Source organism: Manis javanica, chromosome 4 (assembly GCF_040802235.1).
Source record: "Manis javanica isolate MJ-LG chromosome 4, MJ_LKY, whole genome shotgun sequence".
Lineage (NCBI taxonomy): Eukaryota > Metazoa > Chordata > Mammalia > Pholidota > Manidae > Manis > Manis javanica.
The window spans coordinates 19,968,595-19,983,566 of NC_133159.1; the positions used below are offsets into that span (position 1 = coordinate 19,968,595).

At 52.5% G+C, this 14,972-nt stretch overlaps 1 protein-coding gene across 6 annotated transcripts in view; it reads left to right on the top strand.

Moving 5' to 3' along the window:
- The first annotated feature begins 1,098 nt into the window (after window positions 1-1,098).
- ZDHHC18 (zDHHC palmitoyltransferase 18) overlaps window positions 1,099-14,972 on the top strand; it is a 42,626-nt gene continuing 28,752 nt past the window's right edge. For 3 of the 6 annotated variants that reach the window (XM_037017856.2, XM_017661426.3, XM_037017858.2), the window contains exons 1-2: window positions 1,100-1,490; window positions 5,561-5,721. In XM_037017856.2, coding sequence (XP_036873751.1) covers window positions 1,186-1,490; window positions 5,561-5,721 — 466 coding nt within the window. In that variant the 5' untranslated portion in view covers window positions 1,100-1,185. Of the gene's footprint in view, window positions 1,491-5,560; window positions 5,722-14,972 lie in introns of all 6 variants that reach the window. The other 3 variants (XM_037017857.2, XM_037017855.2, XM_037017859.2) reach the window with 2 other exon arrangements.

Sequence of the window (14,972 nt, forward strand, 5' to 3'; positions counted from 1 at the left end):
CACCTTTGCGTGATCCTCTCATCCTCAGTTCAAGTGGGGCCTGTGACTAGCTTCTAACATGCAGAGTATGGCAAAGGTAGTAGTGGGATGTCACTCCTGTTACATACATAATAAGTTACATTATACAAAACTCTGTCTTAGCAGACTGGAGCTAGACTCCTTGTGAGCTTGATGAAGCAAACAGCCATGTTGGAGAAGCCCACATGTGCAGGCACTCTATAGATGGTAACCTCCAGAAACTGCAAGTGGCCTCTGGATTCTGAAAGAGGTCTCCAGCTGACAACCAGCAAAATTCCCAGGCCCTCAGTCTTACAGTCACAAGGAAATAAGTTCTGCCAACAAAACCTGAATGGGTTTGCAAGTGGATTATTCCCCATTTGAGTCTGCAAATGAGAATGCAGGCTTGCTGACACCTTGACTGTAGCCCTCTGAGATTTTAAGCATAGGACTTAGCTAAGTGCGCTGGGCCTCCTGACTTGGAATCTGTGAGATATTAATAATGTGTAATGATTCAAGCTGCTAATTTTGTGTAATTTGTTACACAGCAACAGAATTCCTGAACACCCTGGGGCCCTGTGGCATCAATCCTACATTAGATGATACCTAAGAAAACCCCGGGTCTGGGTCCAGATGACAGAGCTGGGTGAGGATGGCCAAGATGTGCCACACCCACCCACTAGGCACTTCGAACTTCAAGGCAGTAGTTAACAGGGGCTTTCAAAGCAGATTATGTCCCAACCCCCACCCCTGCCTGCCCCCCAAAATGCCTATCCAGTCCGTCCCTAGAGATGGGTGAAGCCTGGCCCTGTAATTACAGATTACCAGAAATGGATCACGAAGTCCACTACTCGAATCTCGGGGCTTAACACGGTCCCCGGCACAAGGGGGACGCCCAACAACTGATTTAGTTGCAAAAGAACAGAAAGCGCCCTCGAAGGGCATCTGTTGCCCCGTCATTTTGCAGGAGGGCAGCAAGGACTTGCAGGACCCGGCCGGCCGCGGGGGGCGAGCGCCATCCCGGGCCCAGGCGAAGGGGGCGCTGCGGCGGGAGGCCGCCCCGGGAGGGGCGGGGCCGCCCCCAGCGAGCGCGCGCGCGCGCCGCCGCTGCCACCTCCGCTGCTCGGCCCGGTCCCGGTGCGGCCCGGCCGGCCCGCGGGACGCGGAGCCGAGGCCGCGGCCGGCCGCATGAAGGACTGCGAGTACCAGCAGATCAGCCCCGGGGCTGCCCTGCCGCCCCCCTCTCCAGGGGTGCGCCGCTCCGGCCCCGCCGCGCCGCCCGGCCCGGGCCCCGGGCCCCCGTCGCCCGCCGCCGCACCGCGCTGGAGCGGCAGCGAGAGCAGCGGCCGCCGCCCACGGCGCAAGTGGGAGGTGTTCCCGGGCCGCAACCGCTTCTACTGCGGCGGCCGTCTCATGCTGGCCGGCCACGGCGGCGTCTTCGCGCTCACGCTGCTGCTGATCCTCACCACAAGCGTCCTCTTCTTCGTCTTCGAGTGAGTTCCTTGGCGCCCCCGTCCCCTCCGGTGCCCTCTGCTCCTGCCGCGCACCCATCTTCCCCAGCCCGTGGCGGGCACCCTCGTTCCCCCTGGTCTGCTGCTGGGCGCCCGTCCTCTCCCTTCTGCCCCGCACTCCACCCTTCCCAGCCCCTGCCGGGCATCCTCCCCGCCCCTCCCTGCCCTTGCCTGGCCCGCGCCCTCCCTGGGCTTCTCAGAATCTGCCCTTACGCCTGTCCAGGCTCCTGGCATATCTCTTACCCGCCCTGCCTGGCTCCCTCCACCCATCATTCCTGACTCCCCATCTTCCCCTGTTTGGATACCCTACCTACACTGGGCCCTCCCAGTCACCCCATCCTCTCTGACCCTTCCTTGGCACTCTGTCTTTGCCAGCCTCTGCCAGGAGCATCACCCTCCCAAGTTCCTGTACAGCCCCATCCTTTCTGTCCTCTCAGAATCTACCTCCGGGGCTCCTTAGATAGAGCCACTGGACCTCACCTATCCCCTGGACCATCTCTTGTCCCCCCTCCCCCCCCTCCCCCAGGTTTTTTCTGACTCCTTGAGGCATGTTTTCTTTATATCCCTTACAGACAACTTCTGAATTTCTTCCAGGGCCTTTGGCTGTATACTCCCCGCCACAGATTTCCTAGCCATCTTCCCCATTCCCTCTAGGGTCCCCTGTCATCTCTCTACTCTTCTATTGTCTCCCGTTGCTTTCCTCCCGGTCATTCTCACCCTGGACCTTCGTGGAGTCTTCCCTCAAACATCTCTGGGTCTCTCAGGCCTTCCCTTCCCTCTCCAGCACCTTCCTTAGTTTCTCCAGAGCTTCTTGTCTTTCCCTCAGCCTCCTCCTGTCCCCTCAGACATCTCCCAGGCCCCTGCCCCCCACCTCCTGTCCTCCTGGCCTGCTTTCCCTTCTCAGCATTCTCGAGCATCCTCTGGCCTGTTCCATGGCAGGAGCAGCTGCAGTGCCTTGTTATTTTTCAAGAGTCCAGAGTGCTTTCGTGTGACAGGTCATATTTGCCCCTGTGGGTTTTTTACCTCTTCATGTCCCCAGTGACCCTGGATCAGCCCACACAGTATCTCCATTTTATGGATAGAGGAGGGGATGCCTGCCGTTTTACCAGGGTCACATATTTGTATTGGAAGTTTGCCGCCCTAGCCTTGGTCTCTAGCTCAAGCCACCCGCTGTGTGATTCCTTCCACACACACTCACACACACCCCGGCTACATGAGCCTGCCTTCCCCTCCTAGTTCTTCCCATCCTTTGTCGTCTTCCTTAATTATGCAGTGTTAAAAACTCCATCTTTGGGACCAACAGACCTGATTCAAATCCTGGCTCTGCCACATACTAACTGTGTGACTTTGGGGCAGTCTCTTCACCTCTCAGAGCCCCAGGGTCCTCATTTATAATGGGGCTTATAATAGTGCCCACCCCTGGAGTTGTCATGAGGGTGGCATGAAGTCACGCATGGAAGCCTTTAGCCAGTAACAAGCACTTAATGCTCCCTGCTGCTGTTGCCTATCATCTTCACCATAAAACACTGTCCAAGGGCTTGTGGCCATGTTATGGCTGCTGCAAGGACACCAGCCCGCAGGTGCCCTTTCCAGCTGCCAGATCATGTATCTGCAACATTGGGTTTTCCCTTGAAGCAAGGTGAAGCATCTCCCTTCCTCCCTTCCTTTCTCAGTCAGGGTGAATAGAAATTTCCAGGATAATTTAACAAGCAGAAGCTCTGGGAAGCCCCAGTCCCTGGCGTTTTCTCTGTGCTGAGTTTCACATCCACTCTTCTGGGCTGGCCCACATGGGTGTTTTGAAAGCGCCTTTTCCATCACTCCCAGGACTCAGCTGAGGCAGGAGGAAGTTGGCCCCCGTGACGCTGCAGTCTGGGATTTGGTCAGTTCCGAAGCAGAACCTTCTCTGGGCTGAGTGGGAAGCGAGGACTTCTGGATTCAGGGAGAACTTGTGAATCATCTTGTCTTTGTCTTTGATCTTCCTCGCTCGGCGTGGTGGAGTTGGCAGAAAGGTTTGAGTTTAGGCGGAGAGCGCACCTGGGTCTGGATGGGGTGAAAAACCTCAGTAGAGACCTGGCATGTGGGGACACTGTTGGTGAGGGTGTGGTGTGTGAGAGGCACGCACTCTCTCCCATTGCTCTGGGGAAAGGTGAAGATGGCTCTCTGGGGCCTTCCCTGCTGAGAATGGTTTTTCTTCATTGTTCGGTTGGGTGGATTATCGCACGGGCCTCCTGGTAAGGCTCCCACCACTACAGCCAAAGTGCCCCTTTAATTCTAAGTCAGATCTGAACCTCCCTGGCTTTCTGGGTAAGAGCCAAGAGCCCTGACAATGAGCTTTGGCTCTGTCTCCATCCTCTCCCACTATCCCCTTTTGTTCCCCTCTGGTGGCATTGGCGCCCCTGCACACCGTGTCTCAGAGCCTTTGTGCGTGTGGGATACCCTTCCCTTAGGGAGCTTTATGGCTCCTTCCCTCCCTTCTTCTGTCCTTCCCTGACCGTCCCTATAACACAGCAAACCGCTCCCCTCCCTCCCATGCCCTCTACCCTGACTTACTCTCTGACGCTCTTGTCACCATCTGAACATATTACACGTATACTTTTTGTTAGTTTCTTTCCTGTCTCTCCATAAGTAGGATTTTATTCTCCTCCCTGTTGTATTCTCAGTACTTAGAACAGGGTCTGGTATGTAGCAGGCACTCAATATGGTATATAGTTGTTGAATAAGTAGAGAGAGCCCTGGCTGGGAGCCCAGAGGCCCCAGTCCTGTCGTTGGCTGTCTGGGTGACCTTGGATCTGGCTGTGGGCCTCGGAATTCCCCTCTGTAATATCAGGGGGCTAGGACTTGGTGTTTCTGAGGGTACTACAAGTCTCAGACTTCAAGTCTTCTCCATTCCCTCAAAAGTCTGGTTGTACATGAGCTGGTGGAGTTGTCATGTGGGTGACAGAGAGGGCCTGGCTCTGTTTGAGGCTTGGACCCTGGACCACTGACATGTTTGGAGCACAACAGATTCCCCGTGGAGCCCTTGGCCTTGGCAGTCTCTGCTCCTCAAGGGAAGGGCCTCTGTGGAGACCAGAGCCTCTGATGATGGAGGCTCCAGAAGCAGCATGGAGATGCACACGAGGTTTCTTGCTGCTGCTGTGCCAGCTCCTGGGACCTTCCCTTCCAGTGGCTTGTTGTCTTCCAAATAGCAGCTCTTCACCCCATCGGCTGCCACTCTGGCTCTGGGAGGGAAGGCAACAAAGAACCGTGGTTCATAGTCTGGGCTGGCCTTGGAGTCAGCCCTGTGCACAGGCTGTTCTCCCTGCCAACTAGGGTCGGGGACCAGATCAAACTGACTGGGGATGCTAGCCCGGGGTGACAGTGGCAGTAGTGGACCATGCTCTTTCTCCCCACCCCCTTCACCTGCCTGACCTAGTCATTCTTCAGGTTTTAGCCTAGGCACCGTGTCCTCTCCTTCAGCCAGCTTGTCCTACTTTTCTGCTACTTTTCCCTTCCCCAGTATAGCATGCAAAGCCCTGTGGCGACTGTGTACATGTCGCTTTTCCTCACTAGACCGTAAGCCTCACTGAAGTGAGCAGGGTGAATGACTCTTGTCTCATTTACTGCTGTTTTTCTTGCTGCTTGTTGAAGGTATTGCTTGGCATGTATGAGACCTCAGTAGATGTGGAGTGACTGACTGACTGAACGAATGAGCATAGCCATGGATGGTTCATCTCAAGTGACTATCCAGTTATTGGTATGGCTGCCTGAAGCTCTGTGTTTGGAAGGATTCTGAGGCTTCAGTTAAGTGCAGGGATTAAATGCTGGAATCTATCAGTCACATCTGCCATGGGCACAGGGAGAAGGTACAAGGATCAATTAGTGATGTCTGCTCTAGGCACTTACAGGGGAAGTAGATGCACTCACCTAGGGGCTATACCTCTGCCTTAGGAAGAGGCTGCCTTCAAGAAAGTGGTGGTAATCGCAGGGATGACTGCCCCTGCCTAGTGCTGTAGCCTGTGCCCCCGGAAGCTTTTGGGATATCTGCTCATCTCTCTGTCCCTCTTTCTTTCTAGCTGTCCCTTCCTGGCCCGCCAGCTGACCCTCGCCATCCCCATCATCGCTGCCATCCTCTTCTTCTTCGTCATGAGCTGTCTGCTGCGGACGAGTCTCACCGACCCCGGGATCCTGCCCCGGGCCACTGTCTGTGAGGCAGCCGCCCTGGAGAAACAGATTGGTGAGGCGCCTACTCCAGCTGACGCTGCCTCTCGGCTCCACATTCCTTGATTTGAGAGGAGGCCGATTTTCTCTTCCCTCCCTGCTAGGGGCTGGGGCTTCAGTAGTGAGTAAGGCAAGCTGGAGCTGACACTGGAGTAGAGATAGATGACCAGCAAGTGAGCAAATAAGCAAGTGAGAAATGCTAGCAGTGTGGAGCTGAGAGCTTACTGGGGGCCAGGCACTGTTTTCACCTCTTGATATTCATAATTTATTTAATCCCCCAGCAGTCCTTTGAGATAGGGACTGTTGTTATTCTCGTTGTACTAATTAAACTGAGTCTCAGAGAAGTTAAGTAAGTGGTCCAACACCACACAGTAAATAGAAGAGCTGAGATCAGACCCTAGGTGGTCTGACCAGAGCTCCTACTCTTAAACATTCATATATACCTATTCATTCACTCATCGAACATTTATTGAGCCCCTACTGTGTGCCATGCACTTTTCCAGATGCTGGTGATATGGCAGTGAACAGATATGACAGTGTCCTGCACACTTGGCGCTGACATTATAGTGGGAGGAAAAACAAACAAATATCTAGGATGTCAGAAAGAAGGAAGCAGGGAGGGAGGGTGAGGACCAGGAGAGGGTGTAGGATTTTAAATAGGGTGGTCAGGGAAGAAAGGCCTCGTGAAAGAGTGACATCTGAGCGAAGACCCAAAGAGATGAGGAGTTGAACCATGTGGGTATCTGAGGGAAGAGCACAGGAGGTGTGGAGAGCAGGCCAGTTTAGACTAGGTGGTCAGGGGAGGCCTCTAGGAGGAGTTTGCACTTGAAATGAGCCTTGAGTGATACATTGGAGCCAGTAATATGTAGCCTAGAAACAGTGAAAGCAAAAGTCCAGACTGGCAAACAAGCTGGTCTATTTCAGGGCTGGCAGGGAGGTCTGTATGGCTAGAAAGAATGTGGGCTCCCAGGCACCCTAGGTGGCCCTTGACTCCTCCCAGACCACTGTGTGAGTCCCCTGGGAGGTTGGGCAACAGGGCCAGGGCCTTAATCTCAGCTTGCTCCACCCTGCCTCCTTCCTGCTGAGAAGTGAGGTGGGTATTTGCACACCTCAGGGGTTTCCGGTCCGTGGTTGCCTCCTTCCCCTAACAGGGTGGCTTCCAGACAGGCTTTTAAACACTGGCTGGCCCTAAAGGAACCTAGTGGCCTGGAAATGTCAGAGCAGTGCTGGTCCATCACTGGAAGTCATCCCACTGATTCTCCAGAGCAGCCCCAGAAGGCGAGCAGAAGGGGAGAGGATATTCTCTGCGCTTTGTTCTTTGTCTCATTCCTCTGCCCAGGGCCATCCTCAGTCACACCCTTGTTTGCTGTCTTCCTCTACCTACATCCAGCTTCCTTCCCCTGCACCCTTGGGCCACTCACCACTTAGCCTCCCAGACTGTTGTTCCCGATTTCTGCGGTCTGACCTGGGCTGCTGCACCTGGCAGGTGGGCTGGGGGACGCTGCAGCAGCAGTCCCGTCTCTCCTTCCTCCAGGTGGGGACTAACCGTGAGGCAAGATCACCGTCCAGCTCAGCCTGAGCATAGCCTCTGGCCTCCCGTGAGCTCTTTGGCCATAATGGTAGCAGTAATTCCCCATGTCTGGGGAGTGCTTGACCATGTGCTGAGTGCTTCTCATCCATCAGCCCCACAAATCCTCACAACAGAGGCTGTGCCAATGCAGAAACCGAGGCAGGTGACACACAGCCAGGGAGCGGCAGCGTGGAGGTGGAGCATGTGCCCTGACTCCCAAACTCACTTTCTTTTCTGAGATGGCTTCAGGGACACATCCCCAGTCTCCTGAGGCCACACCCCTGTCACTCTTATGTCTCAACCCAAGTGTCCTGTACTCTGGGAAGTCTTTGAGACCCCAGTTGGGCCAGACCTTCTGGTGTCCACTCCCCAAGCGCCTTGGCCTTCCTTCCTTGGCTCTGTGCTGCGTGGTGGTGCTTGAATTGTCAGGCAGGCCCAGGAGGCTTTCCTGGACAGCGAGGGTCTTGTTCACCTCGTCTGCCCTGGGGGGTGTACAGTATAGTCGGCTGAATGGACAAGCCTCTGTGGAGGCCCTCCTTGCTGTCCCCAGGTGACTGGCAAAGAGTTGGAACTTCTCCCAGTTAGGCATTATGGGTCTGATCATTTATGTGTTTTTTTTTTTATGCTGACTCATGACTCAGGGGACAGGAGGAGGTGGAGCCAAAATTAAATCTTAGGCGAACCCTGCCTTCTGATGGTTTCCAGACCGGCTCAGACCAAGGTGGAAGGGCTGACTGGCCACCACAGGTGCAATCAGGCTTTGGAGAAGGATCAGAGAAACCAGGAGTATCTTCTGCCTGGAGGTACAGGAAGGCTTCATGGAGAAGTGGCCGAGCCAAAGCTTACAGTCTGGGTGAAGTTCAAGTACAGGAAGATGTATGAAAGGAGCCTTCCAGGCAGACGCAACAGAAACTGGAGAGGACAGAGTGAGAAGTCCGAAGTGGGCCAGGTGTGGGACCCTGAGCAGGCCATGTTGGGGGTGTGGCCAGGAGGCTTCCAGTCAGGGTGAAACATTTTCTTGAAAAAACTAGGGGCACTGAGCTTTTTTAAGATGATTGGGGGCTGACTCTGAGATGGGTGTGCTGTTCGTTTAAATATGAACTGATTACCTGTGCCCATGCAGACTGTGGGCTTCTCATTTTGGCCAATAGGCCAGCAACTCCAGCCCACAGGTTTGGCCCAGGATCCCACCCTGCAAGACCACCGAGGTGGGGTGAGCAGCTCCTCCCAGTTTGCCCAGGACTGTCCCTGTTGTAGTGCTGAATCTCGAGTCTTGGAAACCCCTCAGTCCAGGCAAACGGGGCAGCTGGTCTCTCTGGTCTGAGATCCTGACTTGTTAGCTGGTGAGCTGGATCACTACGCAGGGCCACACTGTCCGAGTGCTCTGGGCAGTTGGAAAGGAGGTAGGAGGCAGGAACACTGCCCCCAAGAACACTGCCCTTCGGTTTGAGGGGAGATGTTAGAAACATCAAATCTGAGAGACAGACACTCAGCTAGACACAGTTGGAGCTCACAGGACAGACGGAAAGGCCGTCCCTCCCTCACCTTCGCACAGCAGGTCACAAGCCACATCCTGTTTGTTTTCCGGATGGCTCCCCTCTGGTCCTTTGGAAGCCCACTGCCAGGGAGCAGACCTGTCTCATTTTCCACCTGGATTGGCTTAAGATTCTGCCAACTGGTTCCTGAAACCTGGCCTCTCCCTTTAATCACAGTTGTTTCTCCTAGACCCAGATTTCACCTCCGCCCCCAACCCCCCCCCAACTCAGAATTCACGTGACTCCTTAGTTCCCTCAGCAGCAGTTCCTGAAGACTGGTCTTTTGAGTACAGCCGTTGTGATTTTTGCCCTTTCTGCATCTCACCTCGTACCTCATTTCTTTAGTATTTTCCTTAAATAGCTCACTTTTAAATGTATTTTACAAGGAGAATTTATATCATCCCTGTAAGTGGAAAGCCACTTGCTCTGAACAGAAGACAGTCAACAACAAAAACAACAATGTTATGGAATTCTTGGTGGTTACGGTTGCAGTCAACTTAGAGCAAGCACTCACTCCGAGGCCTGTGAGGGTCACAAGTTTTAGGTATTAAAAGTTGACACTTTCCCTTTGATGGAGTCAAAGGCTTGAAAGAAAATTGAAAAAGGAATAACTTTCTCATCACGTGATTCAATGGGACATGTGGCCCGGAACCAAGTCATCTTCCAGCCTCCAGAAAACTTGCCGGCTGAGGCGCACTTGCCGGCAAGCTCCAGCCCACCCTCCGCCCCCCGCCCCCCGCAGGGGTCCCCAGCCACACCGCATTAGTTAATGCCTTGTGCCTTTGCCTTTGTTCACTCCTTGGCCTGTACTGCCCTGCCGTCTTCTGGTGAGCCCAGGGTTGCATTCTTTCTGATCCATCCTACTTGCTCTTCATCTTTTGTGGCTTTCTTGAATGCTGCCTCCTGTCCCCACCCCACATATTCCCATGTTCTGCAGGTATTGAGTATAGACCCCAGTAGTGCCATTAATTGACTAACTATGGGTTGGACTTTTATATCTCTAATATAGAACATCATCATCTTACAGGGTTGATAATATTATTACCCAGTGAGGAAACCAACGCTCAGGTTGAGCAGTTTCCTCAGAATCACAGGCTAACAAGTGGCCAGGCCAGGTTTCAAGATGAGATCAGGCTGGCCCCAGAGTCACCACACTTGACTTATGTGCCTCTTACACCAATTCTATAATTATCCACTTCTCCCACTCATCCTGCCTTCAATCTGCGCTTTTCCTGTGTCCCCAGGCCTTCACTAAGCCTGTAGGTCATAGGGGGTTCCATAAACCTCTAGAATGAACAGAAATGATCAGGTGGGCATTACATTGGCCTGGGCGCTGCGGCTGACCTTGAGCTGGCCTGGAAGCTAGGGAGGCTACAGCTCTGCAGCTACTTCCCCTCCAGGTGGAGACGATGGAAGGCCAGCAGTCAGGGCCCGTAGAGTAGGGAGCCCAGCCTTCCCTCACTGACACATTCTTGCCAGCTCCCAGCCAGTCCCGGGGGCTCCCACACCAGCCCCTGGCCTCCGGTCACTGTCCCAGGCTTCCAGCTCTGACTGCAGGCTGCCTGCTGTTTCCTGTCCTGGGGCTGTGGTTGGGATGGAGACCCATAGGGTGCCCCTTGGTCAGGAGGAATGTGTGGGGAGATTCCTTTGCTTCTCACAGCATTCAGTGAGGAGGAGCCTTCTCCCTCATTGCCACATCCTCACCTGGAAGGCAGCAGCAGGGTAACTTTTTACTTCTGAGGAAAGATCCTGAAGCAGAAAGAGCCCTGGGTAGACTGCAGATCGCTGTAGGGCAGGGGTAGCACCTCTTATCACTGTTCCTTCATTTCTTCAACAAACACTTTCTGAACTGGGTGCATGATGCAAACAAATCTTACTCGTCTCTGCGTCCTGGCCCCTACCTCCTCTCCTCACCTGCCACCCCAGGCCTTGTGCAGTATCTTGACACAGTAGATGCTAATGTCTGAAAGAATGAACAAATGAGTGCCTTGGAAGACAAGGGTTCTAGTTTCAACCTCACCGTATCCTATAGGAGTGAAGGTGGTCCCCCATGTGTAATGATGGGTGTACGTCCCCTCACCCAACGTGGTGCATTTTTTGTGCATTGAGCAAGACGGAATGTCAGTATACTTTGAAAATTGTTTTTCCCTCTTGAAACTTGAGGCTTGTGGTCAGGAATAGCAAATGGACTAGCTCCTGGCACAAACAGGCTACCACTGGTAGTGGCCTCTGGGAGGAGTGGGTTGAGGATGCTGAGGCCCAGTCCAGTGCCGTGATTGGTCGGCACTGCCTGGCCTGAGAATAAGCAGTGGGACAGCTGCTCGGCTTCCTCCGTCCCGGGATTCAGCCTCTGCAGTGGCATCCCGACAGTCTCCTTTGACCCAGCTTGTTTTGGGCCCTGCAGTTGTTGCCTCTCATTCAGCATCTGGGAGGCACCCTTGCTGCAGTGATGCTTTCTCCTCCCTACTGGGTCTTGGCAGCCTAAGGGAGTTGGATATGCAGAGCTTCACTTCCTCTTTCTCAGAGTTCTAGAAAGGAGGAAGCCTGGTTGTTGGTGGTCAGAACATACTGGTAGGAGTTCCCTCCTTGCCTTGGGGGAGAGGTTTGGACTCCCCTGTGCCCTGGCGAGGGCCTGTGGGAATCCAGTGAGGATTCCAGTAACATTCCTCTTAGTCCTGAAGAGGGTCTGTGGCTGTCCTTCATTCACAGATGCGTTGTGTTCTGAAGTTTCTTCATAAATCAGTTGTTTGGCTTATAATGTTTCATAGAAAGGACAATAATAATAATGGCTAATATTTATTAAACTCTTGCCAGGTGCTAGACACTTTGCTAAATCCACTTGATGAATTCTCGCCTAATTCTCCTAACAGAACTAGGAGGTGGATTTGATTATATCCCATTTTCTTTTTTAGTGGATGAGGGCACAGAGAACTTAAGTGATTTGACCTACATAACACAGCTAGTAAGTGGTTGGGCCAGGATTCATACCCACACGTCTGTCTGGCTCCAATGCCTGTGTTCAAGCCTGGGAGACAACGGTGGGCAGGAGCAGGAGCAGGGACCTAGGGCTCATGGGGCAGGATTAGGGGCTGTGTTTGGAGTTGCAGCAACAGCTCTGGGAAGAGCTGGGGAGTTGTGCATACCTGGTTGTTGCAGTGGGAACCATTGGTCAGGACTGGGGCTCCCACGAACCTAGCACTGTGCTCAGAGCTGTCTTTGCAGCATCTATCTCTTTGAGCCCTGAGCACAACCCTAAGAGACTGATGATCATCTATCTCCATTTTACCAACGAGCAAACAGGCTCTGAGAGGTGATGGCACTTCCTTAAGTAGCAAGTAAGTAACAAAAGCAGGATTGGAACCCAGTGTTTCAGTCTGCAGAGCCTGTGAAAGCAGCTACTAGTAAGGACTCACCAAATGCCAGTTCCTTCACATATACTGTTGCTGATTCTTAGAACTTTTCAGGTAGTAGTTATTATTTGTCTGCTTTTACAAATGCAATCGCAGGCTCACAGAGATTAAGTAACTTCTCTGAGGGCATCAGTTCCTTAATGGAAGAGTCTGGGCCTGCCTGAATCCAGAGCATGTTTTCTCTCTTCTTTGCTGCTGCCTCAGAGTTCCTAGGCCCAGAAGTGTGTGTGTCCCACTATCCCTGCTTTCAAGGGGTGTGTGGTCTAGCTTGAGGGACAGTGTACACACACAGCAGTCCTATCACAACTCAGCTGAGCAGTGAGTGTATTCAGGTGCTGGGCGTGAGGCACGAGGGCCCCCAGGACTGAAATGCTCAGAGAAGTTGCTGGAAACTAGACTAGGCGAGCCCTGATGAGCAAGAAGAAGGTAGGGGCTGGGACTTGGTGGGAGCAGGGGCAGGAGATCTGAGGCTCCAGGGACTCGTGGGGTAAGGGTAGTGGGAGAAAACCTGGGAACAGAGGTTAGGCCCAATTGTGGAGGGCCTTGATATCCAGACAAGAAGTTTGTTCTTTATCTTGTCTCTTAGGCCAGAGAAGGCTTGTGAGCTGGGAAGGGACTTGAAAGGGGTTATTTAGAGGAATGTGACAGTGTGTGCAGGGAGCAGGGAATCTTCTGAAGAAGCTGTTTGGTGATACAGGCCTGGACTGGATTAGGGTGTTGGGAATAGAGAGTGAAAGATCATGAAGGACGAGCTTGACCACACCTAGCAACTGGCCAGGCAGTGGTGAGGGGGAAGGAAGGGTCTGCAAAGAGACTCTAAACTGGGTCCCCTTGCCTCTGCCACTCACTGGCTCTGTGGCCTCAGGCAAATCCCCTGACCTCTCTGGGCCTGTTTGCTCATTTGAAAACTGAAGGGGTTAGAAGAGAGGCAGTCAGCAAAAGAACATTTACCAAGTATCTGCTGTGTGTCGGGGTTGTGTTATAAACTCCTCTCGAGCTTCCTTCCAGCTCTTGGTTTGTGCCATCGGCAGAAATAAGGAGTCAGGCAGGGTTAAACCATTCATTATGACACTAAAATTTACAAGAATATCTCGCACTCAAACTTTGGAAACTTGAGTTCATATCCTGGTTCTGCCACCAGCTGTGTGGCTTTGGGAAAGTCACTTAACCTCACTGAAAAGTGTCCTTAACTGTAACCTGGAGATGACAATGGTAACCTTCCCTCCTGGATGTTACAAGATGAAAGGAGATAATATATGCAAAGTGCTCAGCATATAGTAGGCCCTCAGTGAAGTGTTCGCTTTCCCTTGCCTCTTCTTTCTCTCAGTAGTTCTATGAGCTAATAATAATGTGCACAGTTCTTAAGCGTTTACTTTGTGCCACTTCACATATACTAATGCATTTTGTCCTCACAACAGCCCTATGAGGTGGGAATTATTATTAGCATCATTTCAGTGATGGAGGAAATAGGCACAGAGAGGTTAAATGATTTGCCTCATCACACATCTAGCAAATGGTATCATCAGGAGAAACCCAAGTAGGAAGAGGTAGAGCCAGGATTCATGCCTCATTCTACCTGTTATTTCCATTTTGTAGATGAGGAAACTGAGGCTCAGAGAAGTTCGTTTGACTTAAACATCACATACCACCAGCCAGTGGCAAAACCACGTTTCACAGTGTGTCCATTGGCCTCAAGCCCTCTGCCCTTTACCATGCTGCCAGTTTTAAGGAAGAGATGCTGAGAGGCTCAGTTCCATTTTAAACACACCGTGGTTGGGGTAATGGGGAAACAGCCTAGAGGAAGTCTGTATGGGAGCTGGGAATGTGGGACATGAGTCTATTTGCCTCATGGATGCAGCCAAGAGCCTAGAATAGTGCCTGGCACATGGTAGGTGCTCAGTGAATAATCTGCGGAGGCAAGTGGCCAAACTGAAGATCGTATCTGAGGAGCTGATCCAGTGGGAGTGATGGCTGGGAGCATAGCTGAGGGCTGGGGACCACGCAGCCCTGCTGACCCGGAATTCTGTCCAGACAAGAGCTACTGCTCTGGGGGCTTTGGTTCTCTTGTGGCCTGGGGTGCTAGCAGCTCAGTGGGTAGCCCCGTGGGCTTCGCATTTGGCAGACCTAGGTTCAGATCCCTGCTCTGCCAGTATACCAGCTGCGTGACTCAGACAAGTTACTTAGACCTTTCTTTCTCTTTTTCCTTTTCCTTAGGTTTTTACTGAAGTGTAACGGGCTTACTAAAGGTGTACCGATCATAAGTGTTCTGTTTGCTGAGTGCTCACAAAGTGAACACGCACATGTAATCAGCACCCAGGTCAAGAAATGGTGTACGAGCCTTGTCCTGGGATGCCCCCATTCCCCTTTCCAATGACTGCCACTCCTCCAAGGGCAGCCACAGTCCTGACTTCTAACACCATAAAATACTTTTACCTGCTTTTGAACATTTTGAGGGGTTTCTTTACTTTATACTATGTTAGTGATATTCGTGCATATATTGCTGAGTGCAGTTGGGGGACATTCATTCTCATCGTTCTATAGAATTCCGCTGTGTGTTTATAAACTACATTTTTTTATCCATTCTACTATTGATGGGCATTTGGGTAGTTCCAGGTTTGGGTTATGGGAATTGTTGCTGTGGACATTCTTGAACATGTCTTTTGGTCCTTATCAAATTGTGCCATTTCTGTAGGGAAGACACTTGGGTGTGAGATTGTGGGGCGCATATGGTGAGGTTTGGTAGTGCCAGTTT